Source organism: Rhinolophus ferrumequinum, chromosome 13, assembly GCF_004115265.2.
Source record: "Rhinolophus ferrumequinum isolate MPI-CBG mRhiFer1 chromosome 13, mRhiFer1_v1.p, whole genome shotgun sequence".
In the NCBI taxonomy this organism is placed as follows: domain Eukaryota; kingdom Metazoa; phylum Chordata; class Mammalia; order Chiroptera; family Rhinolophidae; genus Rhinolophus; species Rhinolophus ferrumequinum.
Window position 1 is genome coordinate 55,757,717 of NC_046296.1, and position 23,802 is coordinate 55,781,518.

General features: G+C 37.0%; 1 protein-coding gene and 1 long non-coding RNA gene across 2 annotated transcripts in view; one reads left to right on the forward strand and one right to left on the reverse strand.

Moving 5' to 3' along the window:
• Positions 1-23,802, forward strand: part of LOC117033030 (uncharacterized) — a 43,874-nt gene that overhangs the window by 8,718 nt on the left and 11,354 nt on the right. Inside the window, exon 2 of the long non-coding RNA XR_004424828.1 lies at positions 22,457-22,601. This is a non-coding gene — a long non-coding RNA (uncharacterized LOC117033030). The remainder of the gene's footprint in view (positions 1-22,456; positions 22,602-23,802) is intronic.
• UBXN2A (UBX domain protein 2A) overlaps positions 10,555-23,802 on the reverse strand; it is a 31,032-nt gene continuing 17,784 nt past the window's right edge. Inside the window, exons 5-7 of the mRNA XM_033124893.1 lie at positions 21,873-22,010; positions 20,097-20,255; positions 10,555-14,429 (exon numbers count right to left, since the gene is read on the reverse strand). Of these exons, the coding sequence (XP_032980784.1) occupies positions 14,237-14,429; positions 20,097-20,255; positions 21,873-22,010 (490 nt within the window). The 3' untranslated portion in view covers positions 10,555-14,236. The remainder of the gene's footprint in view (positions 14,430-20,096; positions 20,256-21,872; positions 22,011-23,802) is intronic.

The window sequence follows — 23,802 nt, forward strand, 5'->3', positions numbered from 1 at the left end:
AAAAGTCTTTTATTGATTTAATAGGAAGTGAGGGGCATTCTCAGGTATGGATAATTTGACTAGTCAATGCTGCCTGTTTAGCTGCAACATCAGCTAATTTATTTTCTTTTGCTTCCATGGTGGTGGCTTTAGAATGTCCTGAAATTTTGATAATTGCCAATTGTATAATAATTCTGCAACCTGTTTTCTATTCCTTATGGATTGCCCTGAGGAAGTTAAGAAGCCTTGCTGCTTCCACAACATTCCAAAGTCATGAGCTTACACCAAAGGCATAGCAACTATCAGTATAAGTATTGACTACTTGGTCTTTGGCCAATTGACAAGCTCGAGTTAGAGCAATTAATGGGCAGATCTTATTTCAGGTAAATAAGAACTTTCAATTATGTCCACCATGGAAGTTACTGCATATCCAGCTCGGTAATGTTCCTGTTCATCTTTCAAATAAGAGCCATCTGTAAGCCAAATTAAGTTAGCATTATCAATAGGAGTTTCCCGTAAATCATTTCTGGGAACAAGAAGGTGGTCAGTAAGCAAAACACAATCATGGGTGTCTTCATCCTGTAAAGAGAGTAATAAAGTTGCTGGGTGAAGACTGTTGCCTCAAGTTAAAGTAATAGTAGGTGCTTTAGAAAGCAAGAGTACTTCATAAGAAGCCAGTTGACTGACAGAAAAGTATTGAGTGTGGTGAGAGTTCGGTAAGGATTCAACAGAATGAGGAGCATAAAGAGTTAAGGAGAGCCCATAATTATCTCTTCTATTTGTTTGCGTATTATGGCTGTAGCGAAGATGGCCCTCATACAAGGGGGGAGCCCTTTTGCTGCCGAGTCTAATTGCTGACTATGATATCCTATAGTCTATGATGGTTTCCACGTTTCTGAGTTGGAACTCCCAAAGCATTTCCTTTGTTTCCATGTATGAAAAGGAAGAAAGGAAGCTTATAATTAGGGTGTCCCAGAGTGGGAGCTTTAGATAACTTTTTCCTTTAAAGCTTTTACAGCTTATTTCCATTGAATTGGATCAGATTGATCTTATTTTTTTTCTTTTTTCTTTTTTTAATTAAAGTTTATTGGGGTGACAACTGTTAGTAAAGTTATATAGATTTCAGGTGTACAATTCTGAAATACATCATCTATATATCACATTGTGTGTTCACCAGATTGATCTGATTTTAAGAAGGCATATAGAGGCTGGGCCATTAATGAAAAATTTGGGATCCAATTGCGACAATTGAGTACCCAGTTAGATCCAGGAAACCCCTAAGCTGTTTTTTTTTGTTTTGGGAAGGAGAAAAGATAGGATTCCTTTGAGTCTTTCAGGGTTAATCAGAAACCCCATCTTTGGGTATGAGATAGCCAAGGTATTTTACTTGGGGCAAACAAAATTGAAGTTTTTCCTTTGAGACCTTATGTCCCTATAGAGTTATCTGTTGTAACAGGTAAATTGTGTTCTTTTGGGAGTCTAGTAGTGTCCTAGAGCATAAAAGTAAGTCATCCATATATTGGATTAGTGTGGAATCTCTGGGGAAATCAATATCATTCAAATCAGCCTTTAATATTTGGGAGAAATAGGTGGGACTCTCTGTATACCCCTGGGGCATCACAGTCCAAGTAAATTGGTGATCTTCCCAGGTGAAAGCAAAGAAATATTGACTGTCCTTTTCTACAGGAATGCTGAGAAAGGCACTACATAAATCCATTACTGAAAAATATTGGCAGTCCACAGGAATGGTTGATAATAAATAGGGTATGTGGATTTGGAATCACAGGATGTCTGGGAATAACTGTTTTATTTATTGCTCTGAGATGTACAAATCTCCATTCTTTTCCGTTTGGCTTTTTTACTGGAAGGATAGGAGAATTACAGGGGCTTGTACAAGGAATTATAAGACCCCTGTTTAAATAATCTTGTATAATGGGTTTAATTCTGGCTAGTGCATCAGGTCTCAAAGGATATTGGCGAATATTAGGTAGAAGCAAAGTATTGTCAATAGTTATTTAATAGGAGTGGCTGACTTAATCTTGCCCATATCTGCACTGGAAAGGGCCCAAATTTGCACTGGGACGTCCTGCAATAATCGTTCAGTTTCAAGATTAGTTTCCTCCTGTGGAGGTACCTTTAAAATCATTACTTTCCCAATTGGTTCAGTATCTGAATCATTTAGTTCTAAATACATTTCACCCTTCTGGGAAAAGGATATATAGGCATCATGGGTTTCAAGAAAATCTCTCCCTATCAGGTGAATGGGGGCAGATTTAAATAGTGAAAAATATATGTTGCCCTGTAACATTTCCCTGTTGAAAGGGAACAGGTTCTGATTTAAAAACAGACATTGGTTATTAGATATCCCTACCATTTGTACAGAAGCTTTACTCCAGGGGAGAGGGCCACTTAGTTGGGTAGGATTAAGAACAGATAAAATAACCTCAGTATCTACAAGGACCTCAGTAGTTTGCCTTTTTATGATAATTTCTACTTCTCCTAAAGTATGGGTAAAGAAAAGGGGAAATACCCTCTCATAGTCCCTAGAGATTGCTTTTGTTTCTTTTCTTTTTCTAAATCCCCTTTCAGTTTTCTACAATCTTTCTTAAGATGACCTGGCTTTTTACAGTAATAACAGACTCCTCCCTGACCTGACTGCTTAATTGTTGATGTTGTAAGTTCATGATTTCAGCAGCTTTATCTCTTTCTCTCTTTTCAATCGTTTTAGATAGCTGATCAGCCAGAATGGCCAGTCCATCAGTACGTGTAGTTGGACAATTTAATTTATGCTGTTTAATCAGCATTACAAGTTCTTCATCCAGTCCTTGCAAAAATGCTGAATTTAGTACAGGATCATCCTGATGATCCTTAAAACTGTCTGGAGACAGACCCGAGTACTGTTTGAAAATTTTTTCAAAACGTTCAAAGAAATCAAGCACTGGCTCATCAGGCTTTCTTTTACATTGCTGGACCTTGGTCCAGTCCATTTTCCAAAGAAAGAGCTCAGCTATGGCTTGGTAAAGCTGGTGGGCTAAGTCCCTGCATTTTTCCCAGTCTGTCTCTCTTTGTTTTAAGAAGTCCTCTACAGGAGTTTCCTGGTGAACCTTATTCAGCCATTCTGTTGCTTTGCTCTCATAAACCAGTAGGTGTATCAATTGGAATAGGTCAGAATAGCCAGGATCATATGTTCTAACAGTTAAATCAAATTCCTTTGCAAACCCATCAGGGTCTGGAGAGAGTCAGGGAAATCTTCAGTTAAATTCCTTAATTCTATTCTAGTTCAAGGAACACATACAATCTCCAGTTCCCCTCTGACTGAGACCGGCTTCTCCCTGAAGGGAGCTGCCAGAATTTCTGTTTTTTCTTGTCTATCTTGGTCTAAGTTTCTTTTTATTTTTTTAAATGAATTATTTTTATTAGTTTCAGATGTACAAAGCAACGTAATAGTTAGACATTTAAACCCCTCATAAAGTGATAACCCACCCCCCAAGCTACTACCCCTCTGATATCTTATATAGCTGTTACAATACCATTGACTATCTTCCCTATGTTGTACTCCACATCCTGTGACTATATATGTACCTATTACTTAGTTGTAGTTGACATTCAGTAGTTTCTACTTCAGCTCTTCAGGTGTATAGAGCATTGGTCAGGCCTCTACACAGTCTATGACGTGATCCCTCTGATGAGTCCAGTGCCCATCTGGCACCTTACATGATCTTTACAACATTGATTATATTCCCCATACTGTATTAACTATCAATTTATATTTCTTAATGCCTTCACCTTTTTCACTCTGACCCCAACTCCATTTCCATCTATCACCCTGATAGATCTAGTACCTATCTGGCACCATACCTAGTTATTACAACACTGTTGACTATATTCCTTATGCTATAACCTACATTCCCATGACTACACCCAATTTGTTCTTCTTAATCCCTTCCCCTTTCACCCATCTTCAACCCACCTCCCATCTTAAAGAAGTCCCTCTAAGAGTCCTTGTAATACTAGTTTGGTGGTGATGAACTCCTTCAGCCTTTTCTTGTCTGGGAAGCTCCTTATCTGTCCTTCAATTCTAAATGACAGCCTTGCTGGTTAGAGCAATCTTGGTTGTATGTTGTTGCTTTTCATCGCTTGGAATATTTCCTGCCACTCCCTTCTTGCCTGCAAAGTTTCTGTTGAGAAATCAGCTGACAGTCTTATGGGAGCTTCCTTGTAGGTAACTAACTGCTTTACTCTTGCTACTTTTAAGATTCTCTCTTTGTATTTAATCTTTGGCATTTTAATTATGATGTGTGTTGGTGTGGGCCTCTTTGTGTTTATCTTGTTTGGGACTCTATGTGCTTCCTGGGCTTGTATGTCCATTTCCTTCACCTGATTAGGGAAGTTTCTGTCATTATTTCTTCAAATAGGTTTTCAATTCCTTGCTCTCTCTCATCTCCTTCTGGTACCTCTATAATGTGATTGTTGGTTTGCTTGATATTGTCCTGGAGGCCCCTTAAACTCTCCTCAATTTTTTGGATTTTTTTTTCTTTTTGCTGTTCTGGTTGGGTGTTTTCTGCTACCTTATCTTCTACATTGCTGGTTGGATCCTCTGCTTCATCTATTCTACTGTTGATTCCTGTAATATATTCTTCATTTCCGTTATTGTATCCTTTATTTCTGACTGGTTCTTTTTCATGGTTTCCATCTGCATTTTTATGAGATCATTGAGCAAATTTTTTTTTTTTTTTAAGATTTTATTGGGGAAGGGGAACAGGATTTTACTGGGGAACAGTGTGTACTTCCAGGATTTTTTCCAAGTCAAGTTGTTGTCCTTTCAATCATAGTTGTGGAGGGTGCAGCTCAGCTTCAGGTTCAGTTGCCATTGTTAGTTGCAAGGGGCACAGCCCACCATCCCTTGCGGGAGTCAAACCAGCAACCTTGTGGTTGAGAGCCCACTGGCCCATGTGGGAATCAACTGGCAGCCTCCAGCATTAGGAGCATGGAGCTCCAACTGCCTGAGCCACTAGGCTGGCCCTGAGCATTCTTATAACCAGTGTTTGGAACTCTGCATCTGATAGATTGTTTATCTCTGTTTTGCTTAGTTCTTTTTCTGGAGCTTTGTTCTGTTCTTTCATTTGGGACATGTTTCTTTGTCTCCCCATTTTGGCTGCCTCCCTGTGTTTGTTTCTATGTATTAGGTAGGGCTGCTATGTCTTCCGGTCTTAGTAGAGTGGCCTTATATAGTAGGTGTGCTGTGGGATTCAGAAACACAGTCTTTCTGATCACCTGAGCCACGCACTCCAGGTGCGTCCTTTGTGTGGGTTGTGTGTGCCCTCCTCTTCTACTTGAGCCTTGGTTGATAATTGCACATCAATGTGAGGGACTGACCCTTGGGCTCACTGTTTGTAAGGACTGGCCTTGACTACTCTAGTAGGGTTGTTGTGCAGGGGCTGATCTTACAGAGCAGAATCTGCCTCAGCAGGACTCTGTTGCCTGCCCAATCTGTCCCCTGGGTGTGTCGTACTTGGAGAAGGCTAGGTGATACTCCAGCTTGTTTTGAAGCTGGCCACTGGGGACGCCAGCCCCAGGACCACCTTGGAGGGTGTCATGCAGGGCGTCCGGCGGGGTCTCTGGTCCCGCTCCCCACATAAGAACGCAGGACACGGTGAGGCCAAAAAGGAACACCCACGGAGCCATAAGTAGGGGAATCATATCTCTATATTCTCGCTGGCGGCTGGGTTGGAGACACAGGAAACAGGAGCCACACAATTCTCAACCCTCACTGCGCCGCTTGCAGGCTCAGCCACCATCTTCTTGCTAGCCCTCATTTTCTGCTAGCCTAGCCACGGCAGTTATATTAGTGCCCAATGGCTCAATGGTTACAGCTGACGGCCAACTAGCCACAGCTGATGGCCATTTGATCACAGTCGATGGCCATTTACTACCTGAGCCAGCACCTTTCTATGTGAGGCTGAGAGCCTGGAAACTGCTTTTTGGGGCTCTGTCCCCATAGAGGGGATCCGTTGTAGGTCTACTTCAGCCACAGCCTGTGCCCCACCCAGGGCCACCTACCAGGAGCCAGAAAGAAATCCTCAGATGTCTGCCGCCCATGCTGTGCTTGGAAGCGCCTTTGAAAGGCCAAGCCGCGAACCAAGGCTGGCTGCCACTAGTGCTGGCTTAGGGCTGCTCAGCCAGAAGTACAGGACACGCTCAAGCCAGCTGCTGCTTGTCTGGGTTCCGTGAATCTTTGAGAGATCCTAGGAAAGTCTGCAGCTTGAGCCAAGGTAAGTGGCCACTGAAAGCAGCCTGGGTGTGCCCAAAAGTTGGGCAGGGCAAGGCCTCAAATTACCAGGGTGGGGCGAACAAATGGTGGAGACTCAGAAATGGTGGCAGCCTGCGTTCCTGTGCCAGGAAGGGGGAGAGCTCAACAAAGAAACAGTGGCCTCCGCCAGCACCCCTGTCCAGGAGAAAGCCATCTCTCCAGCTCCCGTCCCAAGCCAGACAACTCAATTCCCCACCATTTCCTCCTGCTGCCTTTCCAGTTGCTGCCCCAGGGCTGGAGCTCAGAGCGAGTGATTTCCACTGGTGGGTAAGGCCACACGCAGTCCCTTTACAAGGAGTGCCTGTGAGTGCAGCTGCACTGTCTCGCTCAATCACAATCTCTGCTGTTTTTCACAACCAAGAATTATGGGGACTTCTCTCCTCGGCACTGGAACCCTGGGCTGGGGTGGCGCTGGGACCGCTCACTCATTTAGGAGATGGGGACCCCCCCCACAGCCGAAATAGCCCTCCCAATCTTTAATGGTCACACCCCATTGTGTGGGACCAGCCCGTTCTTTGTCTCTGATCTTCCTACCAGTCTGGAGGTGGCTTCTTCTGCACATCCTTAGTTGAAAGGCTTCTGTTCAGCTAGATGTTAGGCGATTCTCAATAATGGTGTTTCTGTAGATTAATTGTAATTTTGATGTGGTTGTGAGAGAAGGTAAATGCTTTTATCTACTGCGCCATCTTGGTTGTCCTTGGTCTGAATTTCTATTCTCTATTTCCCCTGGGTCAGAGTGGTGGTGGAGGGGGTATAGAGGAGATAGCAGGAGGAGGAGGAGGAAAAGAGGGGAAGGGTATATCCGGACAAGGATGCTCAGAAAGCAAGGGATATAGTGGAACAGTTGGAGAAGGGGTGGGGGACATGGGGTGTTGGCATTTATCAGCTTCAGAAGCCTTCTTTAGTTTAGAGACAGTTTCTAAAATTTTCTTATTAACTTCCTGTAGAGAAAAGTTTATCTGTGCTTTGCCTAGAAGCTTCTAATTTCCAATCAAGATAAGCTTCCCATTCATTTAGTTTAATTTTAGAGCCAGCTTTTTCCAATTGAGTGCACAAAAAAAATCATTTGGGAGTCTCGAAACTTCCCAATTTGGGCTATTTCAAGTTGATATTATTTTTTGTTCAATTTTCCCATTTCTGTAAGTACTTGCAAGTTGGGGTTCCATATGAATTGTACATGTAGCCTGCAGGAGTATTAACGAGGAGCTGGGGTTCTTGGGGTTTATCGTTGATCTTAGAGGTACAATTTCCCATTAGTTGTAGTTTTCTTTAGATGTCTGCAGAGTCTGAACAAACTTCTAGGGATATCGTGTAGCAGGTTGAAGTGTGCTGCTTATGGGTTGAGCACCAAGGGGCTGTCACCTCCCGAGTCACTTCAACCCTCTTACATGCCTCGGTTTCTCTCCCCCGGCTGTCTAGTACAACCATGAGCACTCAGAGCACTACGTAACCAGCCTTTATGTGCATGTTCCTGGACTAGTCTGTTATGTAATTACAGTTGTGTTGGAATTTCCCTATGGGGCCATTGTATGTTTTGAGGAGTACCCTCAAATACCTCCACATAGATTCTTAATCACCTAAGAATACCCGAAATTCGGGCTGGAGGGAGTAAATGATTCCTTATGTTCAGAGCTGAACAAGTTCAGACTCTCATTTATCCAGCAAAGGTTTGTTCAGACTTGCAGTAAGTGATTCTAATTGGAAAAACGAGATTAAAACCAGTGCCCATCTCAACTCCTATCCTTTTACTACCACCTCGAGGATTTTCTAAGAACAGCTCAAATACAATCAGACCCTCTACCACAAGTGAAGGTAAGGTCCTGGATTTCCAAGAGATAACTCACCCAAGTTCACCTGATGCAAAGCGGGGAGTCGGAGGGGCTCAAAGGGCCCCATGCTGGTACTTCGCACAGAATCTGGGTTCCATTGGGTGGTCTTGGGTGGGCTTCTTTGGAATTTCTGCCGCCTACGCCAAGTAATGTTAACGAAAAAACATCTAGCCTAAGGAAAAAGCTTATAAGGGTTTACTTGAGCCAAACTGACAATTGCCAGGAAGCAGTTTCAACAGATTGAGAAAATGCTCCGGAATATGGCCATTTTGCCACTTATTTTATACATTAGAATCAAAGGAATATTGTTAATGAAATCCATTGGTTGTAGATTAAGGGGGTGAAGAAAGCAAAGCGGGGAAATCTCTGGGATTGGATAAAAAGTAAAATGGGGAGACACACACTTCTTTTACATTGGTGGGTACAGGATAGTTAATAGCATTTTACAGCACACAGAGATGGTATTTGGGGGAACAAGATAACAATAAGGGATTTTGTAATTTCCTGCTCTAGTGTGGTGGGATGTGCCCTCGGGGGGGTCTGGAGAGATTACTCTGATATTCCAAGAGTATGTTATCTTAGATGCAAAAAGACAGCAGACATGCTCACTTATGGTAAAGATTGACCTTTGTTAAGTAAGCTACAGGCCAACGATGTGACTACCGGCCATGACTCGCACTTAGGAATTTTTATGTTTAGACCATCTATGTGGTTTTCAGTCTCCTGAGCTTGTCAGATTTATCCTGTGGCCCCTTTTCCGTCCTCAGGTTAAAACTAGAACTCTTCTTAGAAAACAGGAGCAAATCTTTATAAGCATGGGTTCCATTATTGTTTCGTAGGACTCCACCAGCACGAGCGGTACTATATCTAAACGAAAAACTTTGTGCACCAAACCATCCAACAATTAAGTGAAAAGACAACCCACAGGATATAATATTTGCAAATCATAACGACTTGCATTGGAATATATAAAGAGTTCTTACAACTCAGTAATAAAAAGACAAGCAACCCCACTTAAAAATGGGCAAAGGATTTCAATAGATATTTCTCCAAAGATAGACAGATGGACAATAAGCACATGAAAAGATGCTCATGTTATTAGAGAAATACAAAACTACAAGATACAGTTCCACTTGGCTATAATTTAGAAAGACAGACCATAACAAGTGTTGGGGAGGATGTGGAGAAATCATACATTAATGGTGGGCATGACAACCAGTGCAGGTGCTTTGGAAAACTGGCATTTCTTCAAACAGTTAAACATGGAATTAGCATACGTATGACCCAGTAATTCCAGTCCTAAGTATATATTCTAGACAAATGAAAACATGTTCACACAAAATGTCCATAGCAACATTATTTACGAGAACCGAAACGTGGAATCAAGCCAAATGTCCATCAACTGATGGATAAATAAAATATGGCAGGTATTTCCACACAATGGACTGTTATTCGACAATAAAAAGGACATGGATCAACCTTGAAAACATTAGGCAAAAAGATGCCAGTTACAAAAGATAACATATAGTATGATTCTATTTATAGGAATTGTCCAGAATAAGCAGAGCTATATAGACAGATTGTAGATTTGTGGTTGCCTAGAACTGAGGGTGGAGAATAATTGCTAATGGGTATGGGGTTTCTTTTAGAAGGGATGAAAATATTCTAAAATTAGATTGAGGTGATGGCCACACAATCCTGTGAGTAAACTAAAAACCATCGAACTGTACACTTTAAATGGGTGAATTATAAGGTATGTGTATTACATTCCAATGAAGGTTTTTGTTTTTTTAACAGGCAGGGGTGTGCTTCTTCCTACTGGATGAAATGCAAATGTGATCTTGAGATCTCATGTTAATTCCAGCTGAGACTGGCAGATTAACAACACAGGAGTCTACAATCCGAAAGCAAACACTGCTTAGTCTAAAGCAAGTCATTCATTCCATTTTCTATGCCTCGATTATTTTTTTAATTGAGGTATAATTGACATATAACATATTAATTTCAGGTGTACAACATAATGATTCAGTATTTGTATATACTGAAATATGCACCAATTTTTTTAATCTACAAAATGGGTACCTCCTGTTTTCTTGATTGCAGCTCTATCAACAGTGAAAGGATAATTGCATATGCTAAATATTTAATTCCTGGGAAACTAAACTGAAGTTTCTTTGGATAATCTTTTAATTACCTAATTTTATATGCATTTTTAGCAGGTCTAGAAACACTTCATTCCCAGTATTTGTACTTTGTTGCATATACTACCACAATTTTTATTTTAAAGTGTGGGGGGGAAAACCTTCCATATTTTCTTTTGCACAGAAATGTAATTAAAATAGGTATTTGTTCCTAAAGGTTGTTCTTCTACTTAAAGTAATAGCATGTTCCTAAGGCAATTTTTTGTAACAAATAAGTTAGATTTTGATAAACAGCAGGATAACTATAACCGGAAAGCCTGCCTCTAATTAAAACTAAAGACTGATACTTAAAAATATCTCAAAAGATGCACACCAAAATGTTATCTGTGGTTATCTTTGAATGGTGGAATAATAGGTGATGTAAAGATAATTTAAGGATATCTGCATTTTATAATTTTCTACAATGTATATGAATTATCTTTGCAAAAAATATTTAAAACAGATGATAAAGAGTCAAATATTAGTCTACTAACAAACCACTGCTATTTGAAGAGTTAGTGTGATGGACAATTTTTTAATTAAATGGGTTGTACTTAGAAAGAGAAAGAACAAAAGAAGGAGTCTCCATGGTAGTTCAACTCAGGACACAAAAGATGGTTTAAAAAATAAACACAACCATTGAGTTAGTATTAAAAATATCGCATTTTAACATTTCTGAGTATTAAATGAAAGTAACATTTGTTAACAGAAGACACCTAATAAATGTTGGATTCTTAAACTGAATGACTTCGCCAAAAAATGACAAATGTAACTATGTGTAACTATTTTATCACAAACAAGTATAAAATTTCACAGGCCCTTTTCAAGATAGTATTTCATTCTTAAGACAACAGTTCTTTAACCATTAGAAAGATTACTTTCAAAATACTTTAAGGCACTAAAGTAGACACATACATATCATATTTTCAACACATTGAAACATAATGAAAAATATTCAGAATGAGACAAGTGTATAAAATAAATAAGATCACTTTTATAACCTGGATAATGCATAGTAATTTAATCAATAAATTAGAATCTGTAAAGTTAGAAATGTATTTCTATGTATCAGCCCTAACAATGATTTTCAAGAAACTGGTGATGATTTTGAAACAACTGCTTAGGTCAAATTATATTCCACACCAAGATGTTTGTTTATTTTCCAGTTTGCGTTCCCTTGCCAAATTCAGTTTATGTTTTCTAAACATGTTTTGAGTATTCTACACATTTAATTAACAACTTTACAATTTTAAACTTTCAGATAAAAAGCTTTATCAGATGACTCTCATTTTTAAAAAACACTCTGAGAATATTATTTACATTAGTGAAAGTTTTCAGTTACAAAAATGAAGGTTATTCCTGGTGACAAGCCTTTCTGTATAGGAACTTCTTACTGGGGTGTAGTCTACATGTACACACAAGAATACCTCCAATGTGTCTTCTGATTAAATAATTATAAACTGGAAAACCCACAAAGGAGGCTTTTCTTTAGGTACAAGACAAATATTTCCAATGAGAGACCCCCTTATAGAAATATATGGAGAATCACATGATTGTAGTTATACAAATGAAAATTATAAAATACTTCATGCTAGGTCTGTATGAAACATTTTCTTACAGATTCTTGCAAATATATTAATAATCATCTTATGTTGTTTTATATCTGAAAGAGATATTCATCGAGCTTACCAGCCCCATTATTTTTGTTTCACTGGAGAGGGCTCTACCACTGCTGTAAACATTACTGACATTATTTATTTTCTATTATATATCTGTTCATTTCTGAGAGTAAATGACAAAAGGAAAAGGTTTTCCTTTGTCCTCCCTCTCTTCCTTATAAAAAGGCCTCTACCATGTAGAGAAGGCTGGGAGCTAGAAAAGAAAGCATTCTTACAGTGGTCTTCAAACAGAAGATATATCTTACAAAACAGGTCATCTAGATATGTATTTCCTTTTTGTTATTCCTGAGCTTTTAATAAAAACTTCATGTAAAAACTTCTAGCCTGTCTCAGCTGTGCTTATAGAAAATAAAAGTATAGGTTTATGTCACGATTAGTTCCACGTTAAAAGGGAACAGTCTAAGAACAAACTGTGGGGGACGAAGAGAAAACTTAAAGGTCTAGCAGCCCCATTTCAATGCAGTCTTCCACTGTCCATGGTGAAGCATGCAGGTTTCATTTTCTGAGGATGGAAGCTTGGTGTAGGATTTCTCCAAGACTGGTTCTTCTGCTACATACCTAAGAATCACTTGAGAATAAAAATGCGGGGATCTGGTACTCGTCCCAGATACAATGAATCAGAATGTGTGTGGTAGGTGGCAGGAATAGGCATTTCGAAAAGGTTCCCCAAGTGATTCTTACACTAAGGCTTGAGAATAATTGCAGACCATTGCTTTGTAAGAATGGCTCTTTTAGGGGAGTCTGTCAGGTCAAAACTATTTTCATGATCGTACTAAGTTGTTTTGTTCATTTTCTCATGAACGTACAGTAGCATTTACTAGCGGCTACATGATGTGCGATATCACAACAGATGGAAGCAGATATGAGATTCCGTCTGTCTTCTTTAAGGCAGACAGGAAAGATAATTACAAAAAATGGAATACGATGCCACAGCCCTCACTAAATCTTTTTGTTTTGGAAAATAGACATTTTTTTTTCATAAAAATGTTTACATTGATGTGTTTATTTTTTTTAATGAATATTTTATAACTCTTCATTTTTAATATAGCATATATATCATCCACATAAACAAAAGGTCTTGAGACCAGAAGGTTTGAGAACTGCTCTTTCCCTATCGTCCGTCCACTGCCCTCCATCACTGCTGACAGGCACGGCTTCGTTCCTTGGCATACTCAATGTATACTTCACTTTACATAGAATTCAATAGATCATTTGCGGGAAAAGCTTCCTAAACTTATTTTCGGGCGAGGGCATTTACTTGGACAGTGAAATATTGAAGTCTAATCAGTTTTAAAGTCTAAGAAACAAAGCATGTTTTCCTTGGTGACATCATAATGTAATAAATAATCCTTTCACATATACACAGGTTGGTTCTAATGTACGGAATAGAAAACCATACTTTACATGATGTATTTTAAAAATATTAATTAGCGATGTGATAACACAATATTAGATTCTAAACAGTCGCAAATGAATGGCTTATTTCAAATGTTAGCCAAGAACAAATCCCTAATTTTTTAAAGAAAATACAATAGGTGATGACTGGGGTTCCTGGAGAGAAAATAATTTTTTAAAAATTACACTTCTCAAAAATGTAGAAATGTGGATAGGCAGATTAATACTGAAATTATACTAAACTACAGAATTTTATTCTTAAATGAAAATATGTCTTAGATACTGCTGACAAATTAATATTTGAGAATATCTTGCCGTTAGGGAATGCAAAAGGAGAACACTGAGCTTTAGGCATAGCTGTGGTAAAAACAATTCCTTCCAGCCTTTTGATTGTGTCTGAGGTATAAAATAATTACACTGATGCTTATGACCTGCTATGTATAATTTTTCTTTAACATACTGCTATTTAAAAATTCTGAGATAGCTAACATTTAAATAAATCACTGCTGTTTTGGAATGGTGTTTACATGAATGATGCTGTGAACATATTTGCTAATTTATACCATATTAAGATTTAAATGACACAGCTATTTAATATCTCTTATGTTGAATAGTTGGTATTTGAAAATAAGTGTATTTTTCTGAGTAGCCTTTTGGAAAAAGTGTATTGAATATAGTTTCCAGTCATAGTTTACTTTCCTAACTTGTACTTATTTAAAAATCTTCTCATCTGGAGGGAGTTAAATAGTATTCAGGCCAAAAGTCCAGTGGATCTGACTTTTCCTTTCCCCCATTTTGGTTTGCATGTCCACTTACAACCATCATTTTTCTGCAAACTTTCTATTAATGTTTCAAAAATCAGTGTTAGGAAAGTTCTCTAAAAGGTTCAGTGGCTTTTTGGAGTCTCTGAATGATTACAGCATTCTGTAAATCTGCTTCTTCCAATGTTAGTGTTTCATCTAGCAATCTGAGGACAGGAAGAGCTGTTGCCAGAGAAAAGGGAGGACTTCTTTGAGATCCTTGGTATTTTTCGATGAAGTCTTTGATGTGGCTTATCCTGTAAAACAGCACAAACTATTAATATAATATTTTGAATTAGCTAATTTAAAGTAATAACTTGTAAAGACATCTGGCTGTGTTAATACATACAGTAGTCAAATTATAATGATAGAAACATTTGGGCTATTTTTTAAAGGTTGACACTTGGTGATGGTAAAGAATCACTATTAATTATCTTGGGTGTGCCAAGGGTATTATGGTTACACTTTTAAAGAGCACTTATCATTTAGAGACACATACTGAAATATTTACACATGTAACTACATGTATATGAAGCCTGGGATTTGCTTAAAAATAGTTGAGTGGGAATTCAGTGATGGATCATTATCTTCTCTTTGCTTTTGTATATATCTCAAAGTTTCTATAATAGAAAGTTTATATATCTATATATCTAGCTCTGAATGGATCAGAAATGGTCCAAGTAGTAATCCTAGACACAGGTTTCTCTTAAATTCCAGGTCATGCTATACTTCAAATCCAATTAGGAAAATTCTTAGAGCAGATAGAATTTAAGTTAGTATAATGTAATAATATCACTATGTAATATAATCATTGCAATCTTGAAGGTAGCTCAAAGTTATGTTCACCTAAGTATATGTGTATATATTTAGAGAGGGAAAGAGTGTAGGCAGTTCATCAAATCTAAGATGTCACTGATTTTGAGACACATCATATTATGTATTATTAAAAAAAAAAATCCAGATTATGACAAGATATTTCCTTAACACTTAGAATTTTTATTTTATATTTATTGAAAGAGCACTTTTAATGTCACACAAACATTTGTCAAATCACTCATGTGTTTCCATAATATAAGTAGAATAAAATGGTTAAGTCATCCCTAATACTCGAACACTAGTCAGACTCGGATCCTTTGAGTCACTGTTGATTTGGTCATTTATGTACATGTTTTTCCACATTATACCCACTCTCTGTATCACCAGGTGTGTTGGTGATACAGAATTTCTTTAGAAAAGTGCTCCACTACTGTCTCTGGGATGTTTTTCCTTCAGCTGACACTCATTCTGTATACTTTAAGGCAGATACTAACACAAAGAAAGTTGTGACCATAATTGCCATATGGCCAACAAGGAACTATGGGATGCATCCCCATTTCATAGTTGCTAAAATGTAAAATAATGTGCAACTCAGAAATAATGAAATATGGCATATTACGAAAGACAAAATTCTCCCATTCAATAAATTCACTAAAATTTACTAATTGCCACTGTATTAAACCTGTGTGGGTTACCAAAAGAGACTAGGGCATGGGCCCATGTATTTATTTGGGTACCAAAAACTGGATAACTAAAGGCTAAAGCTTATGGCAAACATTATAAACATAAAAAGACAACAGTAAAGATTAAAGGAACTGTGCAGTAAAAATTTAAAAATATATACTGTGATCTCTATGATCACATTGAGATAATAACGAAATGCAAATCTTAAAAGCTGTAAGAGGATAAAAAATAATAAATACCTGTTAAGCTTAAAAGGAGGCAAGAATAAAAAGACATGGGGTAAAGAGAAAACAAAGGGCAAGATGGTAGCCTTAAATCCAACTAGTTCAGGATACTATATACTATTATTGTAAAAAGTGCACTAAACATTCCAACTTAAAAACAAAGCCTGATTAATCACTTAATAAATACTGTTGGCTAATCAAAGTTTTTAAATGCTTCAATCACTCAGGAAAAGAAAAAAATCTAGGTGACTATCTGTTATTGGAAATGTCGGAAGTGTTTTTCTAGACAAAGAAGTTGAGATTAAAATATTGTATTTCCCCTAAGAAGAAACAAACTTGGACAGGAATAAAAAATCCCCTCTTCCATTTTCCACATGTTTAGTTTGCCCTCCTTTCATTTAAGGGAATTTAGATCACAGAATATTCCAGCACTCCATTTTAAACATATGCTTCTTCTATTATTATGATAGTCAGTTCTGTAATTCCAGCTGTCTGCAGTGGTTTTGACATTTAGAAATAATGTAAGTGACATGCCTTGAAGAGAGCCAAACACATAGAAAGCCCTCAATCAATGGTAGTTAAAAACAAAACAAAAACACAAAACAGGAACCAAAAAAGACTGTTAGCCTAGCCTACATATAAAAACTACATTCAAACCACTATTTGCAAGAAATACCTTTAAAAAAACAGACATAGATAAATATGTAGATAAGTTAAAATTAAAAGGAAGGAGAAAAATAGACCATGCAAGCACAAATCCTAAGGAAGCTGATGTGACTATATTAACATCAGGCAAAGTAACTTTCAACACAAAATTATCAGAGATTAAAAGGGACATTTCTTTTAGTACTAAAAAGGTCAATTAATCAGAAAAAGACAATTCTCTCTTTGTACAAACCTAATTATATAGCTTTAACAAATATAAGGTAAATGTGGACAGAAAGAAAGGAAAAATAGGCAAATTCACAATCATAGCTGGAGATTTTAGCACAACTCTCTAGGTAACAGCTAAAATAAGCATTTTTTTAAAAAGCAATACTTTAATTTATTATACAGTAAGAGTAATTAAGACAATGTGGAGATGGCAAAAGGAAAGATAGATAGACCTATCAAACAGAATGGAGAATCCAGAACAGACCATCTGATTTACAGAAAGATGCCACAGCCACTGGGTCAAGAAAGGATAGTCTTTTCCACAAACCATGCAATAAACAGGACTTGGCCATGTGACTTGCTCTGACCAATGGGGTGTTAGTACTGTGATACAAATAACTGCTTGCTTATTGGGACCAGCCCTTTTGTGCCTCTGCCCTTACTATGAGAACAACAAGGGCGGGTAGTTTGTCATTCAAGATGGATGAGATACACAAGGTGTGCAACTAAACTCATGGACCTACAGCTTAAATCAGAGGTCCCTGAGATGACCTGCAGACGTATGAATGAGCCCAGCTGAGATCAGCAAAGCCACACCAGCTGACACATAAGAAAGAAAGACTTAGTATTCTATGCCATGAGACTTTTGTGACTGTTTACTGAGCAATGCTGATTGATACATCCATACAAACAAATATAAGCCTGGACCACTACCAGTAAAAAATAGAATGGATAATTATTTTCATATAATGGATTATATGAAAATGAATGAGCTATAGTTGCAGACATCAACATGGATGGAGGCTCGAAAACATAATACCAAGCAAAAAGAAAAAAAAAATGAAAGTTGAAAAAAAAAAAAATGAAAGTTGTAGTAGAACACATAAAATATGATTCCATTCACATGAACAACAACAACAAAAAACCAACTGCGTTTTCCTTTCCTTACTGAACAATTCAGTCCCAAAGTCACATTAGTAGGGCAGAGCATCCAGGCCAGAAGTGAGAGGGAGTTTGGTGGCCTAGAACAGGGAACCAGAGTTACCCGCACGGGAAAGGGGCCGCCAGCATGGTGTCAGAGCCTGACCTACACCAGGAGGGCATCCATGATGGGGGAGAGGAGGGGCTGTTCGGAGCCCAAGTACGGTTAGGAGTGTGTCCACACACAAGAGCTGTCCAGTGTAGAGTGTCAGAAGCCAAGTGGGGTGAGGAGTATATCCAAACTGAGAGGAGGGAGGAGAGGTGGTACAGAGCAGGCTGTCTCAGCAGAATAAAAGGAGCATTCCTAGGGAGGAACAGCCAACTGCAGTTGGCTTGTATCAGAAACGGAAAGGGGCGAAGAGCTCATCCAGGCATGGGGAGGAGAGGCAGCGCAGAGTGCCAGAGCCCGACACTCTGGAAAGGTCATTGGCGTGGGGTGTTGAAGTGGCCTGGGGTGATGTGTCAGAGACCCAGCAGGAAGAGAAAGGCTCTCCATGAGAACTACAAGGAGAATTAAAGGCCAAGCCAGGTGAGGAAGGCTTCCATGTGGCGGAAGAAGGCAGCGGTAGAAAAAGGAGATGGGTTACATATGGGAGAACTGACCAATAAATAAATATATTAAGAATAATTGGAGCTAGGCTTCTCACTGTGGGAGAAATCAGTCATAAATATGGGAAGAGGAAAACTAGAATAAACCTTGTGGTCGTGGTGGATTGAAATAGGAAGTATCTATGTGAACTCATGGTTTCTGAGATGCAAAGAGACAGAAAGACAGGTGTAAATGTGTGTGCATCCCTGTATATATGTGTGTGTGTAGACACCTCTAGCTCTGTCCACTCAGAGGGCCTGGGAGTGCTGGGATCCAAGGAGCAGTCATTACACCTTGTACCCAAATCCTGGCTTCTCAATACCACTGTCCACTAAAAAGGACCAAGGCTTCTTAGAAAAAAAATGAACCTGAAAAAAAATTTTGTGCCAGAAAATAAGGAAATGCTCAAAGAATGGTCCGAACATGTCAAAAGTTTTAAGGAGGTCCCACTCACTGACTATATCTGGGACATTTGGGCATTAAACGATACCACCTGATAGAATGCGATACAAAGCATCATTTCTGTGATATTCCTGCCAAAATTAGTGACCTAAGTATAATCACGAGAAACCATCAATTAAAAAAAACTGGTCTGTAATTTTAAAAAATGTCAAGGTTATGAAAATCAAGAAAAGACCAAGGAACTACTATTTCAAACTGCTACATGACAATTAAATGAAATGTGTGATACTGAATGGCTTTGGGTATAAAGGATGATAGATTAAATGGCAAACCTTGTCGGGTCCCAATGTTAGTTGTAAAAGTGTATCGGTATTAATTTCCATCTAAAGATGGCTGTCTTGCAGTTATGTGGGATAATGTCCTCGTTTGTAGGAAACATAACACTAAAGTATTTTTGGTGATGGGTGATCGGATTCGCAACTTACTCTTTAAGGGTTAGGAAAAAAAATTCTTTATATTGTTCTCAAAACTTTTTTGTATGCTTATGATTGTTGTAAAATTTAAACTAATTATTTGAAAATGAGCAAGGCAACTCATTTTTTAGGGATACAAGTGTACTTGGTAAAACTATGAATAAAGCAGAAAATGATTAACACAAATTTAGAGTAGAGTTTATCTCTTGCACAAAAGGAAAGAGATATGATCAGGGAAAGGCACATAAAGTATATTGGTATGTTTTGAGCTAGGTAGTACATATGTGTTTATTTTATTATTATTATTTTCACTACGTATGTACATATAGTAATATATATTAAAGCATATATTAATTAATTTATTTTAAATAGGTATAACATTCCCCTGCAAATTTTAAAATGCTTTTGAATAAAGAAAGAAACCTATATACAGTATGTTCCTGTTTTTAATTAAAATGAAAAGAAAATTAAGAAGACTGGAAAAATCTATTAGACTGATAATAGTGATTATCTCTGGGTGATGGAATTTAAATTGACTTCAATTTCTTTCAACACTTTTCTGTATTTTCATTCTTTTTCCATGATGAACAGAAAAATATGTACAGAATGCTAATGACTGAATTTAAAACATTAAAAATAATTCTTTTAAAATTAGGTATCCAAACAGGAAAACTAATCAAATGATAAAAATGATAATCCATAAAATGGACTGAAAATACTTTATTAATGTCCAAGAGTTTCCACTGTCATAATATATTAAGTTTAGAGAACAGTTTATTAAGGTCCTTGGTTAGTTCTTAAAAACAACTCTTTACTGAACTGGAAAGAAGAAATGAAATTTAAACTTAGGGAAAAAAATCAGGCAAATAATGAAAACCTCACCTATGAGAAATGTTAAATTTCTGAACAATCCTTTTCCCATTGGCTAACCAGATCTGTATATTAGTGATGGGTTCCAGGTTGTTTAGTGGGACTGCACACAAATTCTTTTTCTTCTCAACTTCATTACTCTTTGCTTTAGAAACAATTTTTGGTGTGGCGCTAAAAAAATCCAGACAACAAAGTCAGATGCATGTTTTTTCATTAAGGAGAACTTTATCATTAAACAATAACTACAAAAATTTTATATTAAGTATAGCTTTTAGAAAGATTTTAGTAAGTCACAGCTGTTTCCTCAATAACATCAAAATATTAATATTATTTATGCCCAACACATGATTGTAGAAATCTAATGAATTATGCATATCCAAGTAATCTGCAAACGTATAGATTGCTACATACTCATACTCATAAGTATACTGTTAGTAGTATTATTTGGGTAATAATATGGGCTTTACCTTTACCTCTCCCCAAGTTAAAATTTCTAAAAGAAATTATAAGTTCTCTATAGACGTTAGTCCTTGATTTATAAAGGAAAAGAAACATAATATTTCCTGACCATTCTGAAAGTCACATCTAGATATTTTTATGTGTGGATATGTGGATGGTATGACAATTAAGTTCGTAAACTTGCTGCAACGATGTTGCTAACCTTTTTTGATATCGGAGGGATTATTCATTATGACTTTGTACCATCTGGACAGTTAACCAAGTTTACTATTTGGAACTGCTGAAAAGACTGCATGAAAAAGTCAGACCACCTGAACTTTTCATCAGCAATTCATGGCTCTTGCATCACGACAGTGCACCAGCTCACATGGCACTCTCTGTGAGGGAGTTTTTAGCCAGTAAACAAATCACTGTATTGGAACACCCTCCCTACTCACCTGATCTGGCCCCCCAATGACTTTTCTTTACCTGAAGATAAAGGAAATATTGAAAGGAAAACATTTGATGACATTTAGGACATCAAGGATAATACAGTGAGGGCTCTGATGGCCATTCCAGAAAAGGGTTCCAAAACTTCTCTGAAGGGTGGACTAGGCACTGGCGTCGGTGCATAACTTCCCAAGGGGAGTACTTTGAACGTGACCATAGTGATATTCAGCAAGGAGGTGTGTAGCACTTTTTCTAGGATGAGTTTGCGAACTTAATTGTCAGATCTCGTATATCTTAATCAATCTTGATAATTGATATATGAGAATTCATAAAAATAAAAGTGATTCCGTATCTAAGCTCCTTGCATATTCTGTCATAAGGTATAGTTACATATAATGAAGACTACAAAATTTGAAAATAACTGAAGACTCTAATACTAAATTTATCAGGCATTTTTTTTTCATTTTTATTACCTCATAATTCAGATACTAATCACAGAACACAATTTTGAAAGGACTGGTAAGTATAAAATGTAACCCTATATTTGAAAGCTAGCATATATACTTTGTAACATTAATGGCAAAGCTCAAGTGGTGGGAGTAAGGGAGAAAAAAATGATTCATTCATTCAATTTTGCCTAATGTCCTCAAATAAACCAGGCACTTTTGATTTGATCAATAAAAAAAGCCTACATGATTTTTTAGTGTAGTGCCAGTGTATGTTAATTTACACTACGGCAAATATAATTTAGGAGTCCTTATAGAAGTTAACATGAGAAATCTAATTTCCAGTGGGAGGAATGATAAACTCCCTATATGTCGTCTATACGGTAATATAGTGATGGGCTGATTGTTAGTCAAGCCAGTGCTTATGGAAAGCACGGATCAGGAGTGTACTCACCTTCCCAGTCTGTGACCCTGTCCTGAGAAGGGCTGGAACACAGGCTTCGTTGACATACATACTTCATTTTTCTTATCCTCGACTTTAACATCCACCTCCTCTTTATCAAAAGTTCCCCGTAATTCTAAAGGCAATTCCCTTGGAAGGTAAAGAAACAAAGTGATAAATAAAGCTACCAATGTGTTTTTTATTTCTCTGAAAAACACATTCTATATGCAAAAAGAATGGAAAAATATATAGAAATAGAAAAATATATAGAAATAAGAGGCATAGAACATTCTTGACAATCAAAAACTGAATGCATTTTTTAAAAATGCAGTTAAACAGTACAAATACCAAAAATCAAGAACAATATAGAATAATTTTTAAGACTACAAATTCATGAACAGCTTGAGTTATTCAGCTAAATTTAAAGAATTGGATCATTTTTATAGGTGTCTGAATATGACTACTAGTGTGCTAGAAAAATCAAGCTCTCATTTCAATTTTTAAGTGAAAACACAGATTGACTCTGGAAATGACAAATAAAATATGAAACATGTTAGAATTTTACAAAATGCTTTCACATTTCATCCTCCTAACAGAGAGATTAAAGTAATGCAGGACTTGGACTCAGCCTGGGGCTTTGTCTGGTAGGCCACAAATGCCGCTCTTCTGTTTTACTCACAAACATAGGCCTGCTGCACAGAATTTGGGACAGACACCTGTTGGATCTTAGGATATTTAAAGGTAGGGTTCTTTTTAATGAGCACTTGAAAGTTTACGTTATGGAATATATTTGATATGTAAGCAATTAACTTACACGGTGAAATTTTTAACAAATTACTAATTTTAACAAACTTTTATAGAATGATTTTTTTCTGATAACTGCAATAATACAAACTTGTTAGTATAGACTTGTGATTTGTGTACTTTCTGTATGTCACATTTCAAAATTTTTTATTTAAGAATAATATATGCTTGTTCTAAAAAAAATAAGGCATAAAAAATATAAACACGAATCAACTTAGAAAGTGATGGTCCTTATAACATCATTCTTACTTTAATAAAACTCTGATGTTGCATCTCCTAGATTTTCTCTCTCTCTATAGTAAAACTCCATATAATTATTTTAATTTTTGCCACAGATGGTATCAATCTGTACACACTATTCTGTATTCTGCAAAATTCTTTTTTTTTAGCAATATACTACAGAAACTTTTGCATGTTAGTTTGTGAATGTCATTCGTTTTTACCAAAAGCATTCTATTATTCTGTTACAAAGTAGATCAAATGACACAAACATATTCTTTCCATCTTTTCTTACTGATTTGTAGGAATTGTGCATATATTCCATTTATATGACATATGTGTAACAAGTATTCCCAGTTTGGCATTGGTCTTTTGACTGTATATAGTGTCTTTTGGTATATATATGTTTTTAATATTTACATAATCAAATTTATCCATCTTTCTTACACTGCCAACTATAGCTATATGCAACAACATGGATAACTATCCCAAAGATGCTGAGTAGACACAAAACATAAACACATTCCATTAACATATTTAGGGATCCATGCTATATGGGTAAAACTATCAAGAAAAGCAAAAAGTAAATTACTACTAAAGTCAGGATAGCATGACTTCTGTGATATTCCTACTGACAATGTGTAATCTTAATCTTATCATGAAGACAAAAATCAGATAAATCTGAATTGAGAGACATTCTATAAATCCAGGTCCAAAATCTTCAACTGTCATGGTCATTAAAAAAAAAAAAAAAAAATCGAAGAAAACTGAGCAACTGTTCCATAGTGAAGGAGACTAAAGAGACATGACATCTAAATGAAATATGTGATTCTCAATTGGATGCTTTTGTTATAAAGGCCAATATTAAGACAAACAGTGAAGCTTAAATAAAGTCTGAGAAGTAATTTGCAGTAATATG